General features: G+C 41.1%; 2 protein-coding genes across 3 annotated transcripts in view; one reads left to right on the top strand and one right to left on the bottom strand.

Annotated features, from left to right (window-relative positions):
- Positions 1-707: 707 nt before the first annotated feature.
- Positions 708-17,412, top strand: esr2a (estrogen receptor 2a). 2 transcript variants are annotated; one of them, XM_037085442.1, is made up of 10 exons: positions 708-950; positions 7,287-7,453; positions 7,655-8,069; positions 8,299-8,465; positions 9,652-9,768; positions 10,375-10,665; positions 11,530-11,668; positions 12,891-13,024; positions 14,568-14,751; positions 14,875-15,115. In XM_037085442.1, exons 3-10 carry the CDS (start codon positions 7,681-7,683, stop codon positions 15,113-15,115), a joined length of 1,662 nt encoding a protein of 553 aa, XP_036941337.1. In that variant the 5' UTR covers positions 708-950; positions 7,287-7,453; positions 7,655-7,680. The 2 variants fall into 2 exon arrangements, with proteins under 2 accessions (XP_036941337.1, XP_036941336.1); XM_037085441.1 differs by having other exon boundaries at positions 709-950; positions 7,287-7,491; positions 14,875-17,412.
- LOC119011997 (nesprin-1-like) overlaps positions 16,664-23,819 on the bottom strand; it is a 79,721-nt gene continuing 72,565 nt past the window's right edge. Inside the window, exons 105-113 of the mRNA XM_037085440.1 lie at positions 23,610-23,678; positions 21,877-22,022; positions 21,630-21,756; positions 20,992-21,185; positions 20,733-20,909; positions 20,319-20,447; positions 20,050-20,241; positions 19,758-19,852; positions 16,664-19,605 (exon numbers count right to left, since the gene is read on the bottom strand). Of these exons, the coding sequence (XP_036941335.1) occupies positions 19,398-19,605; positions 19,758-19,852; positions 20,050-20,241; positions 20,319-20,447; positions 20,733-20,909; positions 20,992-21,185; positions 21,630-21,756; positions 21,877-22,022; positions 23,610-23,678 (1,337 nt within the window). The 3' untranslated portion in view covers positions 16,664-19,397. The remainder of the gene's footprint in view (positions 19,606-19,757; positions 19,853-20,049; positions 20,242-20,318; positions 20,448-20,732; positions 20,910-20,991; positions 21,186-21,629; positions 21,757-21,876; positions 22,023-23,609; positions 23,679-23,819) is intronic.

Here is a 23,819-nt window from a genome sequence, read left to right as displayed (position 1 = left end):
AAGCACAATATCAACACGTAATCTAATACTGAGTTAAACATATTTCTTCACAATATATGCCCAATATTTTGCCCGATGTTTACAGTGTTGTTGCTTTATGATCATCACACTCAGCACTGTTAGGGAAACTTACCATAGATCTTCATGCACATGCATACAAAAAGAGTTTTCGCCATGCTGAGAGGTTTAGTTGCACTGATAGAGCAGGCAAACTTTAATTTGTCTATAGCACTTTTCAAAACAAAATTACAGCATACTTCACGGGAAAAATAAGAGTACAAACTGGGATAAAATAGACTGAGAAGTCAGTTCACAAAATACTGCACTCTCCAAAACCATCCTCGACGACACTCCCCAAAGGTTTCAATGTTTTTGAATTGGTGAGAGAAAAATATTTGATAAGATTTAGTTAAAACGTTGAAAATGATTTTTAAAAGACAAATATATGTAATAATGTAATATGAATATGCATGATATAGTAATGATAATAACAATAAAAAGATAAAATGCTTGCTATATCATTCATTTGTTCTATGAAAATAAAAAAAACAATTATAAAACAATTAAAACAAGCACAAATATTAAAACTATGAAATCATTAACACGCGTATTAACACAAAATAAAAGCCGGACTGAATAGAACAAGGCGGACGACGTTGGTGGGTTTTAATTTGAAGGTACAAACCGGATGCTGTAAGCCTCATCCTGTCCGCTTTGACGCCATCTTCCCTGAGCGCAGCTGGTAGTTTGTCTCCGGGCTGACAGCTGAAGGCGACACACACGAGTCCTACGTGAGCGTCGTCGGGAGTCCTCGGTGAACTCGGTCGCTGCTCGTCTTCTCTGGCTCCGAAAAAAAAAGATTTTTATTTCACGCTTCATCTGCACAGGACACCGCGGCGGGTCGTCATACTGTCACAACTTTGTCAGCAACTGGTGTGTCCGGGCAAGAGGTAGGAATATGATACGACTTAGTCATGTTTTTTTTTTTTTTTTTTTTTTTAAACGTATTAAAGTTGGCAGCGATGCAGAGGAGATGTCCAGCTGTCCAGTGATCAGAAATTAAAGCTACGCACTAGAAGCAGAAGGCCTGTAGCTGTGACTTTTACTTAAATTTCTTAACAAGTGACAGAATAAACTCGCAAAAAGAAACCATTAACAAGATGGCGAGACGTTTTTAATCCACAGTGTATCCATTTATAGGAGGCTGTGGGTCATTTAATCATTTCTAGATCTGCAACAAAAAAGCATGGCAACGACTTAATGTTGAAGATGATTGATTTGGGCAGGTAGATAATTAATGCTGCTTCTGTACTGACTATCTCCAGTGCATCTATCGATATATAACCATATGAAAACGCTGGCACTGATTTGCGTCTGTTCCTGGCTTAAGAACCCGGCTTTTACATTTAGACAAGCCTCCTTCAGAAAGTACTCATGACTGTGTAAACACGCTGCTGCTATCAGCCAGCTGCTGTGATACAGAGCAGCTCGCAGCAAGAGCTTCATTTTCTCTTGTTTGAACTGTGCACAGAGTTTAGTTTTCCTTTATCTCCAGAGTGCTCAGGTCAAACAGCTGATTTGGCTGACATCTGCCAAAACTTTACTCTTTTGAAATAATGCACATCAACATGAACTGATGAACTGAAATGAGAAAACAGATTAATCGATACTAATCAGAATACTAATGATAGTGATAAATCCTGATCATGATAAACATGCATCCAGATATGCAACAGCTTGATTTTTATCCAGCTTCTTTTTCTACGGGGAATCATTTTGATGAATTCAATCAATTCAGTTGCTTAAAAACTGCTTTTAATAAAGAGTTGAAGTGTTTTCTATGGCAGTTTTTATTGCACTCTGCATGATAGTGCTATATATTGATTACAGTGTCTATAATTGTCAGCTGTAAGGGCTGGATTGCGTGGGCCTGATTTTTCCTCTTAAAGCGTATTTTTGTGTGCTCAATTCAAGAATTCAAGATTAAAAGCTTGTATCTAGAGCACCAATGACTGGAATAATTCATGGTGTCAGTTACGTGAATGGCCAGCTACTGATGATCGAGTGATTGGTTTCAAACTCAAAATGTCAAAATTCTCTGATTTTAGTTTCTTAAATGTGAACATTTTCTGGTTTCTTTACTCTTCTGTGGCAGTAAACTGAATATCTTTAGGCTGTGGACAAAACGGGACATTTGGGGATGTCTCCCCTGAATTCACTGACATTGTTTGCCATTTTCTAACATTTTATAGACCAAATAAACAACAGATTTATCAGCAATGGCAGCCTTTCTCATATCTTAGTTGAAATGTGTCCCAGCTGTCCTCACTCTTTAAATATACATACATATAAATATGCAGCAACTTGCATATGTCATTTGTTTAGAGAGTGCTTTCACTGTGGTTATCTTGAAATTAATAAGGAGTTGTAGTGATGTGTACTTTAAGTTTTTGTTGTCCTAAAGGTAAGAAAATAAACAGAAATAAGCTTAATTGTGCTTTAAATTAGTTTACTTTTCAAGTTGAAGAAGTTTCACTGGGTTGAGTAATGATCTGACACAATGAATCTCTTACATGTGCAAATAAAATGATTTAAGATTAAAAGCACGAGGTGAAGTATTGTACAGTTCAGATGCACCTCAAAAAAACACAAATACTTCTAGAACTCTTTTTGATGACCTATAGACCAAAACCTTTCCCCAGAAAGACTTATTTATAAGAATTATAGATTTAAGTTATGTACCACTTGTTTTGTAGCATATAGGGTCACAGCTAGTGATTATTTTCATTATCGATTAATCTGATAATTAATTTCACGATGCATTTATTTTGATTTAGTCTATAAAATCTCTCAAAATTGTGGGAAATGCTTAACCAACAGTACAGAAGTCAGAGACTCGTCATGTACTGTCATAAATGACAAAGAAAAGCAGCAGATCCTTACTGCAAAGAAGCTGGAAACAAAAAATGTTTGACATTGGCTATGACACACTGTCAGACAGATGATGATTCAATCCTGTCACCATTTTCTAGAACAATAGTAACAAATGAATTTCCTTCTGTCTGAGGGTAGAAAAAAATAAAAACCTGAAAGATATTGAGGAATGAGACACTTGTAGGTTAAGCCAGTGAGCAGGTAAATCAGTCATAGATACTGTTAAAGTTTAATTTTAAAGGTACATTTTTCTTACTTTCTTTGTTGCAAACAATTCATTGCAATTTTTAAAATTCTCTGGCAGCAACCACCGCTCACATCCCGGCTCACACTCCCTTTCTGTATATAGTAAGGTCCGGCTTCTTTCTGCAGAGCTGGTTCACATCCGTTTCCGTCTGATTTTAGGGAGGCAGTGTAGTTTTAGTTTGGAAAAGGACATGTCCTTGAGCTTTTGTGCAAAAGGCATGCAGTTTTGGCTAATGACCAGAAGCAGCTTTTACTTTATTTGGCTTTGACCTTTTGGTTATTTTATTTTTTTGGATGGGATAAATGCTTAGCGTTAGCATTTTGTTGTGCATGTGTTTGCCAGCTGTGTATAATGAGGTTTACTGGTATTTAATCTGCCCTCAAAAAGCCAAAACATAGCTACTATTTGAAAGACCAGAATCTACCATGTGTTTTGCCATATACAAAGATTTTTTTGACATATTAACATTACAGTAATTGAATAGGTCCATTATCAGCGACTCCCAAAACTACATGACCGTAGCAGTGTACAAGTGACAGACATCAGTGGTTTCAACGTCATGGTTTGGCTTAAAATCACTGCATCACTTTTGTAGCTTCAATGACTGATGTTAAGGTAATTTATGTTGTGTTATGTGTGTGATGGTAACTTCACTACATAGGTAAGCTTAAATAACTTACTGCTGATTTATGGTTTCACACTGGATGCTTTTTTTTTCAAGCATCACAACTCTCGAAAAAGGACTTGTTTCACTGCCCAACCACATGGAAGATATGTGTATTTTATTGCCAGGAAATTGAGCCATTTTAGCTTCATGCTCCACTGAGCAGCTTTAATAGGAATGAACAGCGCTCCGTCTCCAAGGCTGTGTCCAGATCTTAATGTAAAATCCTTGGTTGTTCATGGACCCTGCAACATAATAAACTATCCATTTAGGTGTTATTATACAGGAGAGACTGAAGTCATGGAAGCAACTTTACTTGAGAGACTAGCCGACGCACAACTACCAATATTTGTAACTGATATTATATAATAATTGGACTTGGCGGTGCTGCATATAATCATGCAAAGCAGCTATAAGTGAAAGGCTGTGGACTGTAATGTAATTCAAATAATCAGATTTTAACCCAGAGTCTTTGTATTCCCTGAGAGCAGAGTAACATGAGTAGCATTATCTGTTGGAAACGTCCCAACCCTGAGCTGTGTTGAACTTGTGCGTTTGTAATTCAATAATAGTTGGAGACCTGGGGGAAGTGAACATTGTAGTTGTTGAGGAACATTTCCTGACTGTTGTGGCCCTCAGCTGGACCTTTAACCTCAAAACTCCATCAGACGGGTTTACTGGTTGTGCGTATGAGCTGGTTTCAGAGGCGGCAGGATGAGCAGCACCGTGGAGGAATTAGGAGGTTTTCTCTCTCACAAGCTGCCAGCTGGTGGAGACTGTGGCAGTGATGAGGTTTGAAGGCAAGGTCAGAGCTTCAAAGGAAACCGAAACTTTATCACATCTGCCTTTTACCCCCAAATAGTAATTAAACAAACAAAATCCTGCCACAATCTCTTTTCTCTTCTCTTAAAGTGCCTCAGTTGTTTTAGGAGTCACTTTACTGGCCTGCAGACACAAGGTCATTGGAAACATAGTGAAAGTCTACTGCTCTGACTCTTTTAATTCTGTCAACAACGTACAACCTGTAGATTGTAGAAGTTATGGTGACACAGTCTATTACTTTAAGTCATCAATCATTCCCCATGATTCAACCAGAGGCCGATGAGCTGGCAAGCAGTGTAATTAAATTTCAAACAAAGAATATCTCAAACTCTTTAATTTCCTGACGTTTCATCAGTTTGGATGTCAGGTAAGAACCGATAAACCCAGAGAAGACAGATGTGAAGCCATCCTCCCAGTGCCAAACACACTGTGTATCATCAGCCAGAAATGGATCATTTGTCAAACCGAATGACACTTCGAAGCCCAACTATTCAATAAAACAATCTGCCGTAACAGCTGAGATAAATGTTGAAACGGTTCACTGTGTGTCTGGAATATCACTAAACTCATTAATAAGCATCCATGTTAACTGTAGGACCAGTAGAAGGCTAAATCATAATAGTTTCAGAGCTGAGTGTGAAGAGCAAAATTATCATCACATTTGTGTCCACCTGATGAAAGTAAAAAAAATGTGTTCTTCACTGTTTTAGGACTCATCTGGTTTTCTTTAGGTGCTTAATTTTCCTGCTGTGTTGAGGGGCCACAGCTAATGATTATTTTCTTTGTTGATTTAAACCTGTCGACTGTTTTCTTGATTAATCAATTAGTTGTTTGTTCTATGAATGTCAAACTGTTGAGAAATATCAGCCAGAGTTTCTCGAAGCCCTAAATGCCGTCCTCACGCATCCTATTTTGTCCACAAGAATTTGAAATTCTGGAGTTGGATATTTTTCATGTCATGCCCTACCCATGGATAAAGGAATATTTTTCTCTCTCAATTTTGCAGGCACACATAGGCGAATGCAGGCGAATTACCATCAACAGTATTGCCTTAATCACATTCCCTGTCTTGGTCAACTTGCCTTTGAAAATTGAATGAAAAGCTTTAACCTTTAAAGTGTTCAGTGTAATTTGCCGCTAAATGCTGTGAAAATTAAGTTGTTGTCTGAAGTTTGCTTGAGTGGACAAAGTACAATCAAAGTAATGTTGAACATGCTTGAAGAGCTACACTTGTGTTCTCACAGCTGTTGGAGTGATTCCTCCTGTCACATCATTATTAGATATCATTAAAATGAAAATTCACTTAGGCACTGTTCACAGTATCCTAAATATGTAATGGTCACTTGTGCTTATTACAGCTTTGTGACTTTAAGCACTGCCAGCTTTCCGCACTCTTCATTTTACGCCTTTACGTGCAAGACTCCAACTTCTCCTGCGGATTATAAACCTTTGTTGGCATCCCAAACTGCAGCTTCTCTCTAGGCCATTTGGTGAGATTAATGGACCCTTTTCCTTCAGATAAATAATGATTTCCAGGTCTGAGCTTTATGCCAGAAAGGTTGAGGAGACAAAATGTACCAGCTCTGACTGAAGACAGAGACCTGCCATTCAGAAATGATTAACTCTGAGTTTGCTGTCGTGATAGTTCAGTACAGTGTGTGTGTGTGTGTGTGTGTGTGTGTGTGTGCGTGCATGCGTGTGTGCGTGCGTGCATGCGTCTGTTTATTGATCCACCAGCTGTCTTTGTCTAAACTTGGTTACACACTCAGATGTCCCATTTCCCCATTTTTTTCAGACAATGGAGATTCCAACTTGCGGTGCAAACATTTTAGTTCAACAGGTATCAGCTGTATTTCTCATAAAGAGTTGATTTTTATGTGTCTGATCGCTGACTTTACTCATTCTTTATGATATTGAAAGAAAAAAAACACTATTCTAGTGTTCACAGTTAACCAGACCCCGCAAATTTTTTACTCAAGTAGAAGAGCAGACACTTGTGTAAAAAAGAATCTCGGGTGAAAGTCGAAGTACTGAAACAACTTGTTTACTCAAGTAAAAGTAAGAGAGTTCAGACTCTGAATGTACGGTATCTTTCCAGCTGAGTCTCCTTCCCTGTCTGTTACATCTTTCATGTTGTTGTGTCTTGTTTGCCAAACGTGATATGCAGTGATGGGTTGAAATCAGTCTTACGTTAAGTTACTTCTTCTTCTACTGATTTTTAGATAATAGTCAAAAGCCAAAAACAATATTTGAGGGGAGGCAACAGCCTGATAATAACCTCACATACATGCCCAGACATTTTTTTTGTCCTTACAAATAATAATCAAATAAAGTAACCAATATGAACAACAGGACCTCTCTAGTTACAAACAGAACGATGTTCCAACTTAGAAAAGGCAAAACAAAAGTGACAACCACACAGCAATGCCAAAAAAGGATGAGTAAAAGAGGGCAGGAGAATGAAAATGATATAATGAACAGCTTTCATACAAAAAAACCCCTCCAACTCAACATTCTCATACTAAACCTGTTACTTGGCAGATGCAACCAAAAGAACAAACTCAAACTTTGGTAGTAGACAACCAGTAATAAACCAGTGCTTTTCTCTTCGTCCTCCAGGTGGAAAGGTTTGCCACACATCTGACTCCACATGCTACGACTTGATGATGTGAGACTGATGGCTGGACTGAGACTGAGCACAGCACACCTTCCCTCCTCTGGTGCAGACAAACTGCAGTCCTGTGTGTTCAACATTCTTTCCATCATCTGACAGCATCGACTGACAGGTTGATCATGTGATTCATCTCAACCCTGGCATTTCACTGTGAGCAGAATTAAATAACGGTTTTTCATCATTCCTGGAATTTACAATGTGGCCTGACGTGTGTAGATAGATCCACTGTTCTTTAACTGTATTGTGAACTTTACACCAAGAAAGAATGACTCTATCTAAGGCCCATTCTGTGTTGATCATGTGGTAAATCTAGTGGTACCGAGAGTGTCTGTAGTTGCGATGGCCGTTGCCTGCTCTCCAGAGAAGGATCAGTCCCTCCTCCAGCTCCAGAAGATTGACTCCAGTCGAGTTATCCTCTCCCCGGTCCTCAGCTCCCCAATGGAAACAAACCAGCCCATCTGCATCCCCTCCCCCTACACCGACCGTGGCCACGACTTCCCCGCCATACCTTTCTACAGTCCAACTAATTTCAGCTATGCCAATCCGCCGAGCATTTCAGACCGCCCCTCCGTCCATCAGACACTAAGCTCCTCCTTATTTTGGCCCAGCCATGGTCATGTGGGGACCACCTTACCCCTGCACCACCTCCAGGCTCGACCTCAGCACGGGCAGCCAGTCCAGAGTCCATGGGTGGAGCTGTCGCCACTGGACAATGTGTTAACAAGCAGGTAAGATTATGCATCACTTCCTGATAATGGCAATCACAAATTCTCCTGAGTTTTCAGAATTTTCTCCCATTTTGGTTTTATTTCCTGCAGTGAGTCAAAATAGCCTGTAATCATATTACTGATGTGGAAATGACATATTAGAATGGAACATGCAGAACACTTTAATGAACTGATTTGCATGCTGAGGCCAGATTGCTAATCTGAATATTGACTCCGACTTATCTGTTAGTAAGAGTGCTAGGAGGCGTTCTCAGGAGAGCGAGGAGGGCGAGGTGTCATCAGGCGGGAAGGCGGACCTCCACTTCTGTGCTGTGTGCCACGACTACGCCTCAGGCTACCACTACGGCGTCTGGTCGTGTGAGGGGTGTAAGGCCTTCTTCAAGAGGAGCATCCAAAGTGAGAGCCAAAAACATACATATTTGTTTTCATACAATCATGAAGGGTGCCACTTTCTTGCCAGCATTCATGTTCAGTTTTTGTAGGGACTTTGTAAGGTGTTCGTGACCCTTTTTACGTCATAGTGAGTCTTGCTTTCATGCAAAATATGTCATCAAGTATAATTTGAGAGTTTTTTCCTGAACACAGAGTCTAGGTTTTTTATTTTTAGGCATGTTTATATGCTGCAGGTTTAAGGATGGTAGTGTAAGTCAGTCCACCACCCCTGCTAAAAGCTGGGGGATATTAATAAAATTGACTTGATTTGATGATCCAATAAAGTATGTCAACAGCTACCAGATAGATTGGCACATTTCTGTACAAACATTCATGGTGCCCAGACAACCTACTGACTTTTCCCCTAGTGCCATCTTGGTCTTTGTGATTTTCCTGTAGATTTATCGCCATCTATTGAATGAACTATCACAAAATGGTATAATTGAAATGTTATGTCCCAAATAGCTGTCAAATTAATGACATTTCAGTCAACTTTAGTTGCACTTTGTTTAGTGTTAAATAGCAAATGATGGAATGCTAACATGCTAAACTAAGACGGTAAATGATGGTTGACATTATACCTGCTGAAAGTCAGTCTGTTAACATTGTCACTGTGAAGAAGGAAGCATGTAGCAGAAAGTGATGCATTTGTCTTCAAGTACAACTTCAGAGAGCTGTTAGCATGGCTGTAGAGTTATTTTTCTTCTAGAACTTGGATGGGAAATGTTGAACCATCCATGCATGTACTCTTCTCACTGACCTCTTGAGTTGCTTGTAAACCATATTCATGAGCTTCTACAAGACTGAATTACATCACATTTGGAATTATCATTCTGAAACACTCTGAAACACCGTCCTTACATTTGTTTCATGAGCTTTGGGTTTAATGTAGCTAAATCTCACTGTCTGAACTGTAGAATCTGCACTCAATGACTGAATATGCTAGTATAACTAAAGATTTAAAGGTCAGTAAAAAGCTTAAAATGGTCCCAAAAGAAAATAATCACTTGCTTATCATTGGCGTCTTTTAGCAGGTGCATTGAGACGGTGCTAAACTCATCTTCTCATTTTTTTTCTCTGCAACTTCTTTGTTTCTGTCTTTGTTTTCCTTCCTTCCTTCCTTCTGTCTTTCTTTCTGTCTTTCTTTCAGGACACAATGACTACATCTGCCCAGCAACCAATCAATGCACTATAGACAAGAACCGCCGTAAGAGCTGCCAGGCGTGTCGCCTTCACAAATGCTACAACGTTGGCATGACCAAGTGTGGTTAGTGTCTCCGTGTTCCCTTATTTGTGTCTGTGTCGTTGTTGTATTTATCTCTAGCCAGATCTTTCTATAATCTAACCAGCAACTGTTGTGATATTTGTTAAATTCCACCTGTCATGATAATTCAGGCAATATCCATCTCCCTGGGGGTTTTGTTTGTTCAAGAATTTTCCCTCCTTTTCTTATGCAGAGAAAAAAAGATCACCCTCCAGGACAACAGCCAGGGAATGTTGTTGTTCATTTCTGCATAAAATTAATCTGTTCAACAGCTGTGTTAAGTGGAGTAGAAAGCAAAAATGCTCTTAAAAAAACAACTGCAGACTGTTTGCCATGTCCCACACAAAGTAAAAAGCCAGATATTAAACGAAGTTAGACCTACGTACCTCAGGTGTTCAGAAAAACAAATAAATGCTCAATATATGCTGGATGTATGAATAAGATAAGATAATAAGTAAGTGTTGACCAGTGAGTTCTTTAAAGAGGATGATATTTCAGTGTTGAAGTAGAATTTAAAACATGAAAATCAATCCTTCAAGCATAGCCGTGTATCTCAGATATGGAAAATTATAAAAAGCCATGGTTTATGTCTTGTTTTCTTTCTCTCAGGGATGCGAAAGGAACGTGGAAACTTCAGGAACCCCCAGATGAGGCGAGTGACCCGTCTGTCCTCACAGGGCAGAACCAACGGACCAGCAGTGGGTCCGTTAAACGCTCCCCAACCTCCCGCACTGACTTCAAAGCAGCTGATTGAGCGGATAATAGAGGCAGAGCCGCCAGAGATCTATCTCATGAAGGACGTGAGGAGGCCGCTGACTGAAGCAAACATCATGATGTCGCTCACCAACCTGGCCGATAAGGAGCTGGTTCACATGATCACCTGGGCCAAGAAGATTCCAGGTGTGTGTCGGGGTTGTACGGCGATCCTTAAAAAAAAATAATAAATTACATTTTATTTCTAATGAATTCGTAGAAATAACATTTATGAAACTGAAGACTGTATGTATTGTGTCACAATTCCTACCTTGTATTTTTTCAGCTCTCATACTGACCTCATGAAAATTGGCCTAATGATAAGTACAGGGTAAAAAGCAAATAACATTTTGTTGTTTTGAAGAGTACACAGAACATCTTCAACAACAACAACATAAAAATGCATTAATGGTACCCTGAGTTACACATCTGAATGTCTGCATGCCAGTCATCTTTTAAAACATCCCTGCGGAGCCGCTCAGTCATCTGAGGAACTGAGTTAATGACTGTCCAGACGCAGTAATTGTTCCTGCTTTATTTAGCATGTGAGTCCAGTCCTACAAATCCAAGTAGCTGTGTTTTTAGAGCTGGAGGTGGACAGTGAGCTGTGATTACAGTGTGTATTTGTTTATTAGACTCGCCAGTGCTGATTGATTCAGACTGCTGTTAAAGTTGTGACCAAATGATTCTGGATAAACGTTTGAATTTGGTTTGCAATTCACATCACAGTTTCCTAGAACCCAAGGGGACAGCTTGTTTTTATTGTGAGACCAACAGTCCAGAACAAACAGGTTTTAAAATTGCAGTGTTATAAATCCGAAAAAAAGGCCTTATATCTTCATATTTGAGTAGCTGGAACAAACACATTTTCTGCATTTTGGGATGAAATGTGACTAAAATGTTTAGCAGTTTGAAGAATTATCGTCAATTTACCAATTAGCATCATACTGCCAGAAGAAAGGTTAAGGTACATGTCAAGTATTGATCACATGTTTTTTTTTTTTTTCTCAGGGTTTTTAGAGCTCGGTCTCTTGGACCAGGTGCACCTGTTGGAGTGCTGCTGGCTGGAGGTGCTGATGATCGGTCTGATGTGGAGGTCCGTGGATCATCCAGGGAAACTTATCTTCTCCCCAGACCTCAGCTTGAGCAGGTACCACCGCCGAGAACTCACACCCCCCACTTCCATGTTAGGTTGAACATCACCTGTTTTTATATATGTTTTCCATTAATTTACATTGTATAATTATCTTTTTAAGGCTATGCACCTGCAACAGCTGTAGCTGGAGGCGTTTTCAGGCTCTCCGTCCATCTGTCCCATTCTTGTGAATGCAATATTTGATGAGGGAATTTCTTCAATTGTTTATACAGTTGTGGATGTATTCAACATGCAGTCTGTTTTAATTAACGAGAAAATGATTTGTGTGCGTGCAAACTGGTATCCCCACCACAGACTCAATGAGACCATAAACAATCTGCGCTGACATGTGGTAACAAGAGAACATCTACTGACACTCGTCTGCTTCAGAAGCTGGAACAAAGTGTCCTGTTCATTCGATGAGCGCACCTTTAACGTTGTGCGAAACTAAATTTCCTTTGAGGTGTGCGTTATTACAGCTTGGAAACGGTGCAGAGCGTGGTTTCAGTGCTCGAGTCATAGGAAGCTGATTCTTCCTGTGGTGGAAGATGTTTTCAGATAACATCAGCCAACAGCCACATTTCATACCTAATTAGAAGGAAGTGACTCATTAACATAACTGTGAACATTTGAACTCACACATTCAGCTCTCACTAAATCCAGCACTCACCGGAGACTCCGGCTCACTCTTCTGTCCCCGCTCTTCTTTCTGTAATGTTGTTTTTGTTGTAAAGTACATTTCCCCTCCAGCTCCAGTCGGCAGTCAACATTACAGCACACAAACACCTGACAATGGAGGTCAGCTCTGTGGGTGGCGGCTGCAGTCGGGTTGAAAAACCCTCTTTTAAATCCTGCAGGTGAAAATCTGTGAGCTCTCCTCCTGTCAGTAACCTCCAGTCTCTGGATCAGAGCAGACTTGGCTGTGGCTCTGTGTTTATTCCTCCAGAAGGTCTGGCTCTGAGCAGCTGCACAGCTATGACCCAGTCGAGCTCCAGGCCCTCCCCACACAACACTCTGCAAACGTCTTTCGTTTTGATAAGGGCAGAAATTACATATCGTTGACTATTTTTTGAACAGTAATTGAATCTGCTAATAGTGGCGTGAAAGTGCTATTCCATCGCCATCTTTAGCATCTTTGATGGATTTACTGTCCATGCATCATTTTTTGCGTAAAAGTCACATGATTTCTCCCTAATTTTGAAACGATGTGTGCTGTGTTTGTGTCTCTGTACGGCAGAGAAGAGGGGAGCTGTGTCCAGGGCTTCTTGGAGATCTTTGATATGCTGATAGCCGCCACATCCAGGGTGAGAGAGCTCAAGCTCCAGAGGGAGGAGTACGTCTGCCTCAAGGCCATGATCCTCCTTAACTCCAGTGAGTGAACATGTTTTGGTGTGTGTGTGGGTTGTATGTGTGTGTACGTGAGATAAAGAGATGTTTGTGTGTGCGTGTGATGCTGCAGTACATGAAACCTGAGGTGTTATCGGTGTGTAACCCTGTCTGCGTGTGATGCACTGGGTTGGCGAGGGGACGGAGTATCCGAGTTAGCAGTGAATAAACTGATGGGAACACCGTGTATAGTTGGAGTCTCAGCTGGGATTGGTTGCGCTGACTGCTCGCAGTAACAGGCAGTACCTGTTTGAAGATGAACAGGGCCAGAGCAGTGCCGCCGTCGAGTAATTAATGTCTGACTAATGTCTCTGTTTTCCTCCACCAGCACAGTCAAACTCAGATCATGTGTTTAGCTCCATCTCTTCCATTCCTCCATTTCCTTTTCAAACATTTTCATATAAGTTTGAGCTGTTTGTGTCTGTGACGACATTTTTCGTCAGATCTACGTTGTTGTTGTTGTTGTTGTTGTTGTTGTTGTTGTTGTTGTACTTTAGAACTGGGGGGGAAGTTTTGCCAGGATAATGTTTTTAAAAATGTATTTTTCCAAGTGTGAAAAAACTATTCAATAGTTCTTCATCAAAAAAATGTTTGTCTCTTGTTCCACACATGAAAATAATTTTACTCTTCATGGCATGGTCCGACTGGGCCTGGCCAAAAGTATCAGTGGAAACCGTTTTGAAGTGTGTGGCGGTGTCTGAGACGCTGCTCTCTGCCTGTATTTGCTTATTTTGCTTGCTGTATTTTGAAACGTTTCAGTGCAGTTCTGGAGAAAAATAGTTTATTGTTGAGTCTCATTCCCTGATTATCAAATACCGTCCTTTTGGGTTCATGGCTCCATGTTCATTTGTTTTTGTGTGACTCTTTTGACTGTTGGCGTCATTACCGCATTACTTTGAGCTGCTCGCCAGAACTATCACAAGTAGTTGCCTCATGAAACTGCTCTTTTCACTGTTTCAAATCAGTTATCACCTTCTGAATATGAAGTACTGCTTGTTGATCCGTTTTCCACATTTTACCATTCAAGATTAATATTTCAAGAAACAGCTACAATTCTCTGTTGTCAATTTTTGTTTATTTTCAAGTTTTGGTCAGTGAAATTACGAGATGTGCTAGCTCAGTTAATAACTTCAGATCTCTGAATACTAATTATAACCCCCCTGCAAATGGAGAGCTCTCACAACAGGTTTGTTTGTAGATTTTAGTTTTTATTTTTGTAAATGTATGTACCGAAAAACTGTGCATGAAGGTAACTTGTTAATACTCAGAGCTACACACATTAACTGTTTTACGTCCTCTGCCATGGAAATGAAGATCCTCTTCAGAACCACAATCATTTTCTCATTATCATAAGTGTGTCCCTGAGGTCACCATCCTCACAATCTTCTCTTAAATAATGACTTATAATGAACGAGAAGTACAGCAACTAATCATCACAAAAGTAGCCAGAGATGAAAATGCGTAATAGCCCCAGTCCTGCATGAATGACCTGTTTTGTTAATTCCAAACTGTGTCTGTGTGTTACCAGACATGTGCCTCAGCTCCTCAGAGGGCAGCGAGGAGCTGCAGAGTCGCTCCAAGCTGCTGCATCTTCTGGACGCCGTCACGGATGCGCTGGTGTGGGCCATCGCCAAAACCGGCCTCACTTTCCGCCAACAGTACACCCGCCTCGCCCACCTGCTCATGCTGCTCTCTCACATCCGCCACGTCAGGTAAAAGGACCCCATATCAAATGTCGGGATGCGATGTCTGTAATGTGTTATTTAATGTTATTCATGTTCCTTTAAAAAATGACCTGCCACGATGACTTTCCGTCTTTCTTGTTAAATGTTCAGTAACAAAGGCATGGACCACCTCCACGGCATGAAAATGAAGAACATGGTGCCGCTGTACGACCTGCTGCTGGAGATGTTGGACGCCCACATCATGCACAGCTCCCGTCTGCCTCGCCGGTCACCCCAGCAGGAGACGGGGGACCAGTGCGACGGTCCTGCTCGCCCGCACAGCCCCGGTCCCTCCGGCCCCTCGAACACCTGGACTCCCAGCAGCACCGGAGGCAGAGGTGAACTGCAGTAGTCGGATCAGAATTCAGATGCAATGACTTTTCACGCTTTACACGAGACTAGTTCACTGCGGAGCGCTGCTTTCTGTGAACTCTCACTTTGACACACTGTGCACTAACTCTAGTGGAAATTTCAGCTCTTCAAATTTCACTCTGCGGACACACCAAATTAGCAGCGTTCATTGCCTGACCACATATTAAAATGCCAGAGTGGAACAGGAACATGATGAGGTTGCTGTCATTATTTGGCCAGTAGCACCAGCACTTGCTTAAGTTCATGTAATGTTTCAGATCACATAATGAACCACAGTTTCAGTCATCACATTCATTCATTATTACAGACCTTGATATGTTGTTACAGAGAGATTCCAACACAGAATCCTTATGTAAATAATCACTGAAGAGAACCAGGCTATCAAGAGAAGACATATGTAACCCATGTTGTGGCTTTGCTACACCTAGAATCTGGCCATATGAGGATACAGAGAGGCAAAAGAGAAAAATTAAATTTCCCTCATTATCAACTCATCCACATGCCGATTAAAAGTTGGGTGAAGTGTCATAGTCCACTAAACATAACTGGATTATTACAGCAACAGCTGGAGTAGATGGGGACTCATTTTGAAATGTTAAAATGGCTCCATACAGCTCGTCCAGCGTAATCCATGTTTCCTGAAGCCCCGAGATCCCAAAGTGATTTGAAAAGACAATATTGCCCGTAACTCCTTTTCATATCAATTTAAGATTTCAGGGCTTTTGGATGCTGGGATTACATCAGAAGACTGATGATCAGCCATTTTATACATCTGCATCAGTTGTTTAGGAGAACACCATTTTGCTCTGAAGCGCCAGAAATGTTTTGTGGTCTTTTGTGGGCACAGATATTTCAACTTAAGAAGAGTTTTGCATGAACATGATGAATCACCTCAGGTATCCCATCTTACCGATAAAAGGGTTCAGGTTTGAAATTCCATATAATGCCTGATTTTATAGCTTTTATATTTTAAAGGAACAGTTTGACATTTTGGCAAATGATCTTATTTGCTTTGAACTCTTGCTTTGTCAAGAGTTGGATGAGAAGATTGATACAACTCTCACATCTGTATGTTAAGCATGTAGCTGGCCAACTAAAAGTCTCTGCTGCAGTGTTTATTTACTGTGCAGACAAGAGTGGTTTCAATCTTCTCAACTAATCCTCTGCAAGAACAGTAAGCACTTTGTAACAAAAAATGTTTGAACATTCCCTTAATGCAAACTTACTGTGATATAACACTATCTGTGGCTCATTGTCAGGAGAGATAAGCACCTTGAGATGAATGAGTTACATTTGAACAACAGCTGGGAGCTGAGGTTGCTACAAACAACACTGTTGTTTATCTTGGTAAAAGTGAAACAGAGATCATTTTCTACTGTTCAGCACAGTAGAAGAGAACTACTTATTTTTGAAAATGGACAGACAACTTTTCAGTAATGCCACTGAAAGCTTGCAAAAGTAACTGAAACTGGTAGCTAGCAGAACAAAAGCTGAAGTAGTTTTTTTTTCTAGGAAGTTTTTTTTTAAAAAAGCTATCAAAACAGGATTTGGTCAGTTTTTTTCATGGATTTTTCTAATCAGAAAGTAGCACCGAAAATAAACTGTCTGAATCGTATTGAGACGGCTAATTGTAATTTGAATCGTGTCACCGCAGACCTCCTGTTGACCACTAGAGGGGGCTTCACAGCACACAATCACAGAACCAGATTACTCATCACTGTTCATTCTTAGCTTAAGACATCTCTGTTGTTTCCTGTGAGGAGTCATAACCACTAAAGCTCTTAAGGCAAAGTTGCACTCATACAGCATCTGTCAAGTTTTGCTTAAAGAAAAAAGAAAATTATTTTTGTATCTTAAAAGTCGCTGATGTAGCCAATGTCTGTGTGCACTATTGCGATGCAGCTTGACAGGATCACCGCAAGAAGGGCACGACATGAAAATATGCAGACTTTGAAAATGTACCCCAAGGACTCTTTACCACCATCACTGCAAACTGCACTGTCGCTGTGTACATGTTCTTGTTGTTCATGTTCCCCAAAAAATATCCATCATAACGCGGCTGGTTAATTTGTGATGATGGCTTCATGATCACATGATGCGTGAACAAGTGAACTGCTGTTGTGTCTTTGATGATTTGAAAGGTGGACGATGAATGATAACAAGTCAACTGTGGACATCCGGTTTGCACATGATCATTTGTTTTTGTCATGTGTTTATACATTTACCCGTTGTGCCTGGTTTTCACCCTGAAATAAAGCAAAAGTATTGTACAGACGACACAGTGACATTCACTTGTTTATCAGTCATTTACGTGAATGATTTTAGCAGAAGCAAAACATGAAAAGTAAAAATTTTTTGTCAACTGGGTTGCAACAAATGAACTAGGTGACACAAATTGTAGTTTCTTTTGAATTTGTAGTCCGTATATACTACATCATGCATGACTGTAATAAACGGTGTAGAAGTAGAGATTCCATACTGGACACTTAACCAGTTGTGTCTCAAGTGCCAAGATGCAAGCCAGCGGAAAAAGGCTTCTTCTCGTGAGTTTGATGTCGGAACTTAATCATAAAAGGTAAAGGTAGCACTTTTCTGCCCCGTCTTCATGGGAACAACAACCACAGGGGCAGACTGCTTTAGTTAACAGACTGTAGTGTCACTCAAATGTAACGTATTTGTAAAAAAAAAAAAAAATCTTTAAGTGGTCATTGACAGCTGTGAGGTTTGTGGCTGAAATCACTTGCTGGTTGCAGCGATTTCCTGCAGTCCTATCACAGTGAGCGCAGTGCCGAGACGCTGCATCACAGATTGTTTCTACATTTCTGTTTGTGTTCAGATTAAACAAACGAGATAGGAATTAATCATTGAGTTTAAAAGCTGCTAGTGGCATTTGATTTAAACATACAGAAAGAGCAAGACTTGCTGGTTCTCCCCTCCAGCTCTTTTTGTCATGTGCAAACACGAGTGGTATTAATCTCCTCAATCTGACTCTTGTAAAGGTGCAAATAAACAAACAATCCTATTTTTAGGGATTTAAAAGGTTATTCCAGCCCTAAAACATCTTAACTTTGTTGATTCAGAGCTTTTTTTTGTTTGTTTCTCTCACAATCAATCACACCAAAACAGAGTTAAGAAAATCAGTGTTTACTACCAGAAATTTAGGAGCATAAATCCACCATTGGATGTTATAAATAAGCATTATATTATTACACTCTGTACATACACGTCATTCTGCTAAATCTACAGTGTTTCAACAGTGCAGTGGGAAGGAAAGAAATGTCCGCTCACAATCTACTCAAGACAAATCATCTAGAAAAAAACAAACAGTACTATTATGTATAAAACTGCCATCTTGTTTTTTTTGTTTTTTTTAAATAAAGATTACATTCAAATTTAACCAACCAGTGTGTTTTGTCATAAAAAATAAACTTTTTTAGAGTTCAGTACAACATGAAAATAGATCAAGTGTTCTGTATGTTTTCAGGGCCGAGTCACACAGAATGAAATGTCAGCAGTTATAAGAAATGACGTAAAATAAGGACCGTGGCAGGAGTGAAATCTGGATACAAACATGTAAATCCCAATGATAATGTTTACATTTAATCAAAAAAAAAAAAACAGCTGATAAAAAACTAAGCAGTGAAAGTCAGCTGATAGTCACTGTTACAGTGTGTTTGGATGGTGAGGTTTAGACCATCAAACTCAGCTTTTGGCAACAAGAGAGGAATATTGTGATCTCGTCCTCTTATTTGATCTCCACCTCTCAGTTATTACTGAATGAACTCTCTGTAAAATGTGTTCGCTGGCTTCAACAGCAGCTAAAGGACAGCGGAACGATCTCACCTGTTACTGAAGCATCTTTTCTGCAACTACAAGACTCCATCTACTGTACGACTCCTTCTGCACTGATGGATTTCTTGGATGGCGGCAAGATCTTTGCCTGATCAAACTCAAGATTCTAAAGAGTCTAAATTTATTCTTCATGTGTGGCACTTTTCCTGATTCAAAAAGGGTGGTCTTGTTCATGGAATAAATATAATCTGTTCAAAGATCAAATCTTTTAAAATGGACATTTATAAATAGACAACATTTCAGCACTTTGGACTCTCTTTTAGAAGACGATCGCCTCTTTCGGTATAATACATTTTTAGTTTTAGACAGGTTTTTCACGTGTTTCAGTGATTCAAAAGGTGGCTTGTGTTTCTCAGCGCGTTCCCCCCAGAAAAATGCCCCTCGTCTCTTTTTTTCCAATTACGTCCCCATCAGGTGGGTGGTGGGCCGTTGGTGTAGCGCAGCATGGGGTAGAAGGAGCGGGCGAAGTTGTTGGTTCCGGTGCAGCCGGGCTCGCTGTCTGACAGGGGGATCAGGCAGGGCAGGAGCAGGAGGAACAGGAACAGGAGGTGGAGGGGGAAGGCAGCGCGAAGGACCCGGTAGAAGAAGGAGCGAGGCGGCGACGAGTCCCTCTTCTCTCTGCACGTCACAAAAGACACCAGGACGTTAAATTGACATGCTGTTAGTTAACAAAGGTGTCAGTCGTAAAGGTAAGTGCACTCTTCTTTAAATCACAATTGAAAACAAAGAATTGTACTGTTTTAACACAATATTGATGTCTCTCTGTGTACCTTTGAGTTGAGGAGCCTTTCTTTGAATTTTTGGCTTCCTGAGAATTTTCTGCAGTAGCGCCTTGGTCTTGGACACCTGATGCAGATTCACTACCCTGAATTAAAGACAAAAGACACATTTTTAGATACAGAACCTTATGGAAGTCCGGAGGTTTCTAAACTGAAATCTACATTGTTTTCCCTCCTGTGTTTATGACTAGTGTATTGGTGGGAAAAAAATGGCAGGAAAATCTCTGGAGGAAGTGAAACGTCTTCAAGAAACTGAAAAAACTAATTCCCTCTGCAGTCTTACCAGACGTTGTTGCAGGCTGCTGAGGTCCCGCTCCACCTCCTCCAGCAGCAGCTTCAGTTTGCTTCCCGTCACGTGGAGTTTCTCCTGAGCTTCGTCGCTCTCCTCGGCCTCCTCCTCCGGCTGGAGCTGAGACCACAGAGCCTGGAGTGAGGCCTGCTGAGTCTGCCTGCCCTGCAGCTCCTCCTGCAGACTCTGCAAAACAAAAAACAATCAGAGTCCATCCCAGCAGGAGAGTGAACACTCGACAATGCTGGATTCATTCTGCTTACTGTGAGCGTGTTGCGGTGTTGTTGGAGGGCTGTGACGGGTGTGTCTGGGTGATGGATGTCCACTGCGAAGCGTCTGCTCTCTGCGTGGGCCAGCCACAGCAGCAGGGAGTGCAGGGTTTCATGGAACTCCTGTATGGAGGCAAGAGATTAGTTCTTAATGATGCCAAACAGAATTGGCAGATTATTGACTCTGCTATACTACAACTTGACACCAAAAGTGTTTAAGCGTTTTAAGTGAATTTTTCACACTGCTGGGAGGCGAGTTTGCCATTGTTTCCCCCTTGTGTGTCACGTTCGTCACTGCGACTGCACCAGGATGCCACAGGAAAATATAATTCTCTGATTCAAAACACTACAAGACGTGAGGCTGCATTTATTAATAGTCTCTCATGAACACTTGGCACTTCTTCTCACCTGGCAGCGCATCAGCGTCTTCCTCAGACTGGTGTCCCACTGCTGGAGGCCTGTACACGCTCGGCTCCAGTCTCGGTTCATAGCCGCCAGGCTGTCCTGTTTTTCTGGAGCTTCCTGAGCTCGCAGGTTCACAGACAGCATGATGGACTTGTAGCGAGTAAACATCCTCTGCATCTCCTGCAAAAGAAGATCCATTATTACAAACACAAACGCTGAATACTTCCCATCGGATCTGTTGTATTTTTTTCTTATCCGTCACCTTAAGTTCTTTGGCTTTGGCTGCCAAGTCCTCAATGCTAGCTGACGGGTCAGACTGCTGGAGGCTCTCGAGCTCCGGCATCACGTTCTCTAACCAGGAAGTGATGTCGTCGAGGTCCGATGTGAGCTCCTGAGGGCCGGCGCGCAGGTCGCTCCTGGACTGAGCCTGGAGCAGCTCCCAGCGTTCAATCACAGCTGGAAGAGCCACATTTGGTGGTGGATTTAGTTGTTATTTTGCGTCCTATTTACAAGTGCTCCACCTTCTTTGAGTGGCCACTCCTAAGCTTCCTCTCAGCACATAACCAGCGTTTTTCTGACCGAGAAAAATGCTATGTGGACACGGGCCCTGTCGCAGCCTGACTTTCAGAATAAACAGCAGGCAGTCTAGGACACTCTAATGAAAAACATCTTGTTTCAAGTGTTTCTGCTGCCTGGCTCTCTGTGTTGCAGTTAAAAACATGTCATCATTTCACATGGCATCATTTGTAAAAAAAAAAAAAAAAAATATGAAACACCCACGCCAGACATTCACTGGATGTTGTTCTTCTGACCAGATTATGATCTGCACATTTATCTCATCTTCAAATTGGAGTTCATACATTCCATCACCGTGAACATAGAGCCACGAGGGTTTCTCACCAGACTGTTTGTCCGAGGCATTGAGTCCCGTCAGGCCGAGCTCTTCCGGCTGCTCCTCGTCATCCAGGATCAGCGAGACTCTTTTAATGTTCTCGATGCTGCCGCTGCACTGAGACATGAGACGCAGCTGGAGACACAACGGACACGACGTTAGTAGCTGCACACAGGTTCGTACGAAACATCGGCTCAGATTTTGTTTCTGTTGAGACATCACTGGCATCATCTATTTTTTTTAAAAAAAACCTACATAGCGTTCCTGCTTCAGAGGGGTGCTGGTTAGGGTGGGTGGAGCCTCGGGGTGGCCCTCTGAGTCCAGCTGGAGAGACTGTGTTTCTGCGTCTGCCTGCGATCGCCATCTTGGAGACTCATGGACGGCCAAAGACCTGCTGGAAGCTGAAACACATAAAACACAGGCTTATTAATAATAATTTGGGTTTACTGTATCAATAATCATGCTCTCCACTTAGAAACCCCGGGTTCTGAAGCTTCACTGGCGGGACTTTTTCTGTTTTGCCCAAGAAATACTACAAATTTTTGGCAATTTCTGCTTTGATATATCTGTCTAATGAAATTATGATTCAGCGACTGATGCTGGGATACGGCATGTGGTACAAATTTGCAATGATAAACACAATTATATTCTCTCACGGAAAACAAGGACACAGACGATATAAAGCTGTAAACTTTTACAATACTGAATACCAGCCAAAACTTGCCAAAAATAAAGCAGAGTAAAGACGCCTCCCAAGCACAAATAGCCTAGCCCCAGGAAACTGTAGAACTTGCGATCTGTGAGGTAATCAAACACCATTATTCACTTATTTGAGCAGCAGGAAAGAAAGATTACTGAAGAAAAACAGCTGCAGCTGTAAACTTATAAAACAGTTCACAACCGTACTAAACAATGAGGGCAGCAACTTTTAATGGCGCTATGTTACCATTCCTCAGTAAACTCACAAAAAGGCAGAGCTTTTGTTGTCCTCTGCAGTAAAATAGTGTCTCAGATTTCCAACAAATTGCAACCAGAGACAGAGTGTAAAGTTTTGTGGCTGGTGACAACAAAAATACAGATTGATTGCTGAGTGTACCAGCGTCTTTGGTTAAAATTTGAGGTTGAACACCAACCCAAAGCATTGCTATTTGATGACCCCGGGAATGAGACTGAACAATCAACTAACTTTCTCCAGAATGACCTTGAACATATCGGAACAGATCGGACACAAGAAAATAAGAGGTTGGGTGGAGAAAGACACAGGTAACAAAAACATGCAAAATTCTGCACATATGGAAAAATAAAACCAAAGCAATCTACTGTGTCCTCACAGAAGCTGATACAAAAGTGGATCCAATCACATTTAGTATAAGTTGTTTTAATGAAAGTGTTTTATCAAAAATTAGACCAGTATTTTAAATAAGGATCAATTTACAGAGTGAAGCTTTTGCACACCTTAAGATTGACAGGTGCACAGGAGAAGACTGAAGGCAGACAGAATCAGGAAAAAGACTCCGGACACCGTCCACTTCACTTGCAATTAAGTTTATTGACAACAATGTTTCGGTACTTAGACCTTCATCAGGTTGTCTAAGTACCGAAACATTGTTGTCTATAAACTTAATTGCAAGTGAAGTGGATGGCGTCTGGAGTCTTTTTCCTGAGTGAAGTATTTCTCAGGAAAATTTAAGACCCATCTCACAACATGAAATAAAAAAATGAAAATAATCGGACCCGTTCTTGGAGATGTTTGTCCTTTAATTACATCCTACCCATGAGCCAGTTGTGCGCTTTTCCGAAATTCAGACCACAGAGTGTGGAAAAACGAAGAAAAGGCAGAAAGTGTTGGCTTTGGCCTTTTAGTAGATTTTCCAAATCACACATTCGGGAGGAGTCAGAGCAGCAGCAGCAAGTGATGCATGAGCATCTGGTTCCAGCACCCAGAGCTGTGAGTGAATTTATTAGGGTAAAGATGTTCTTCAGCCTACCCAGTGAGGAGGCTCGTAGGGCCTCCGGGGCTTCAACAAATTCCTCCTGGAACTCAGACAACTCGGCCTCTGTGAGGAGAGAGGGGTCAGAGCAGAGGTGTATGGATGGCTATGACTGTGTGTGTGGAATCGGTGTTTTTTCCTTTTCTGTAAGCTTCTACTTATTGTTTGGTAATCTCATTAAACGACATGTTTATCACTTCCACTTTG

The sequence above is a fragment of the Acanthopagrus latus genome, chromosome 22, assembly GCF_904848185.1.
Source record: "Acanthopagrus latus isolate v.2019 chromosome 22, fAcaLat1.1, whole genome shotgun sequence".
Classification (NCBI taxonomy): Eukaryota; Metazoa; Chordata; class Actinopteri; order Spariformes; family Sparidae; genus Acanthopagrus; species Acanthopagrus latus.
This window is presented reverse-complemented; position numbering and strand designations above follow the sequence as displayed.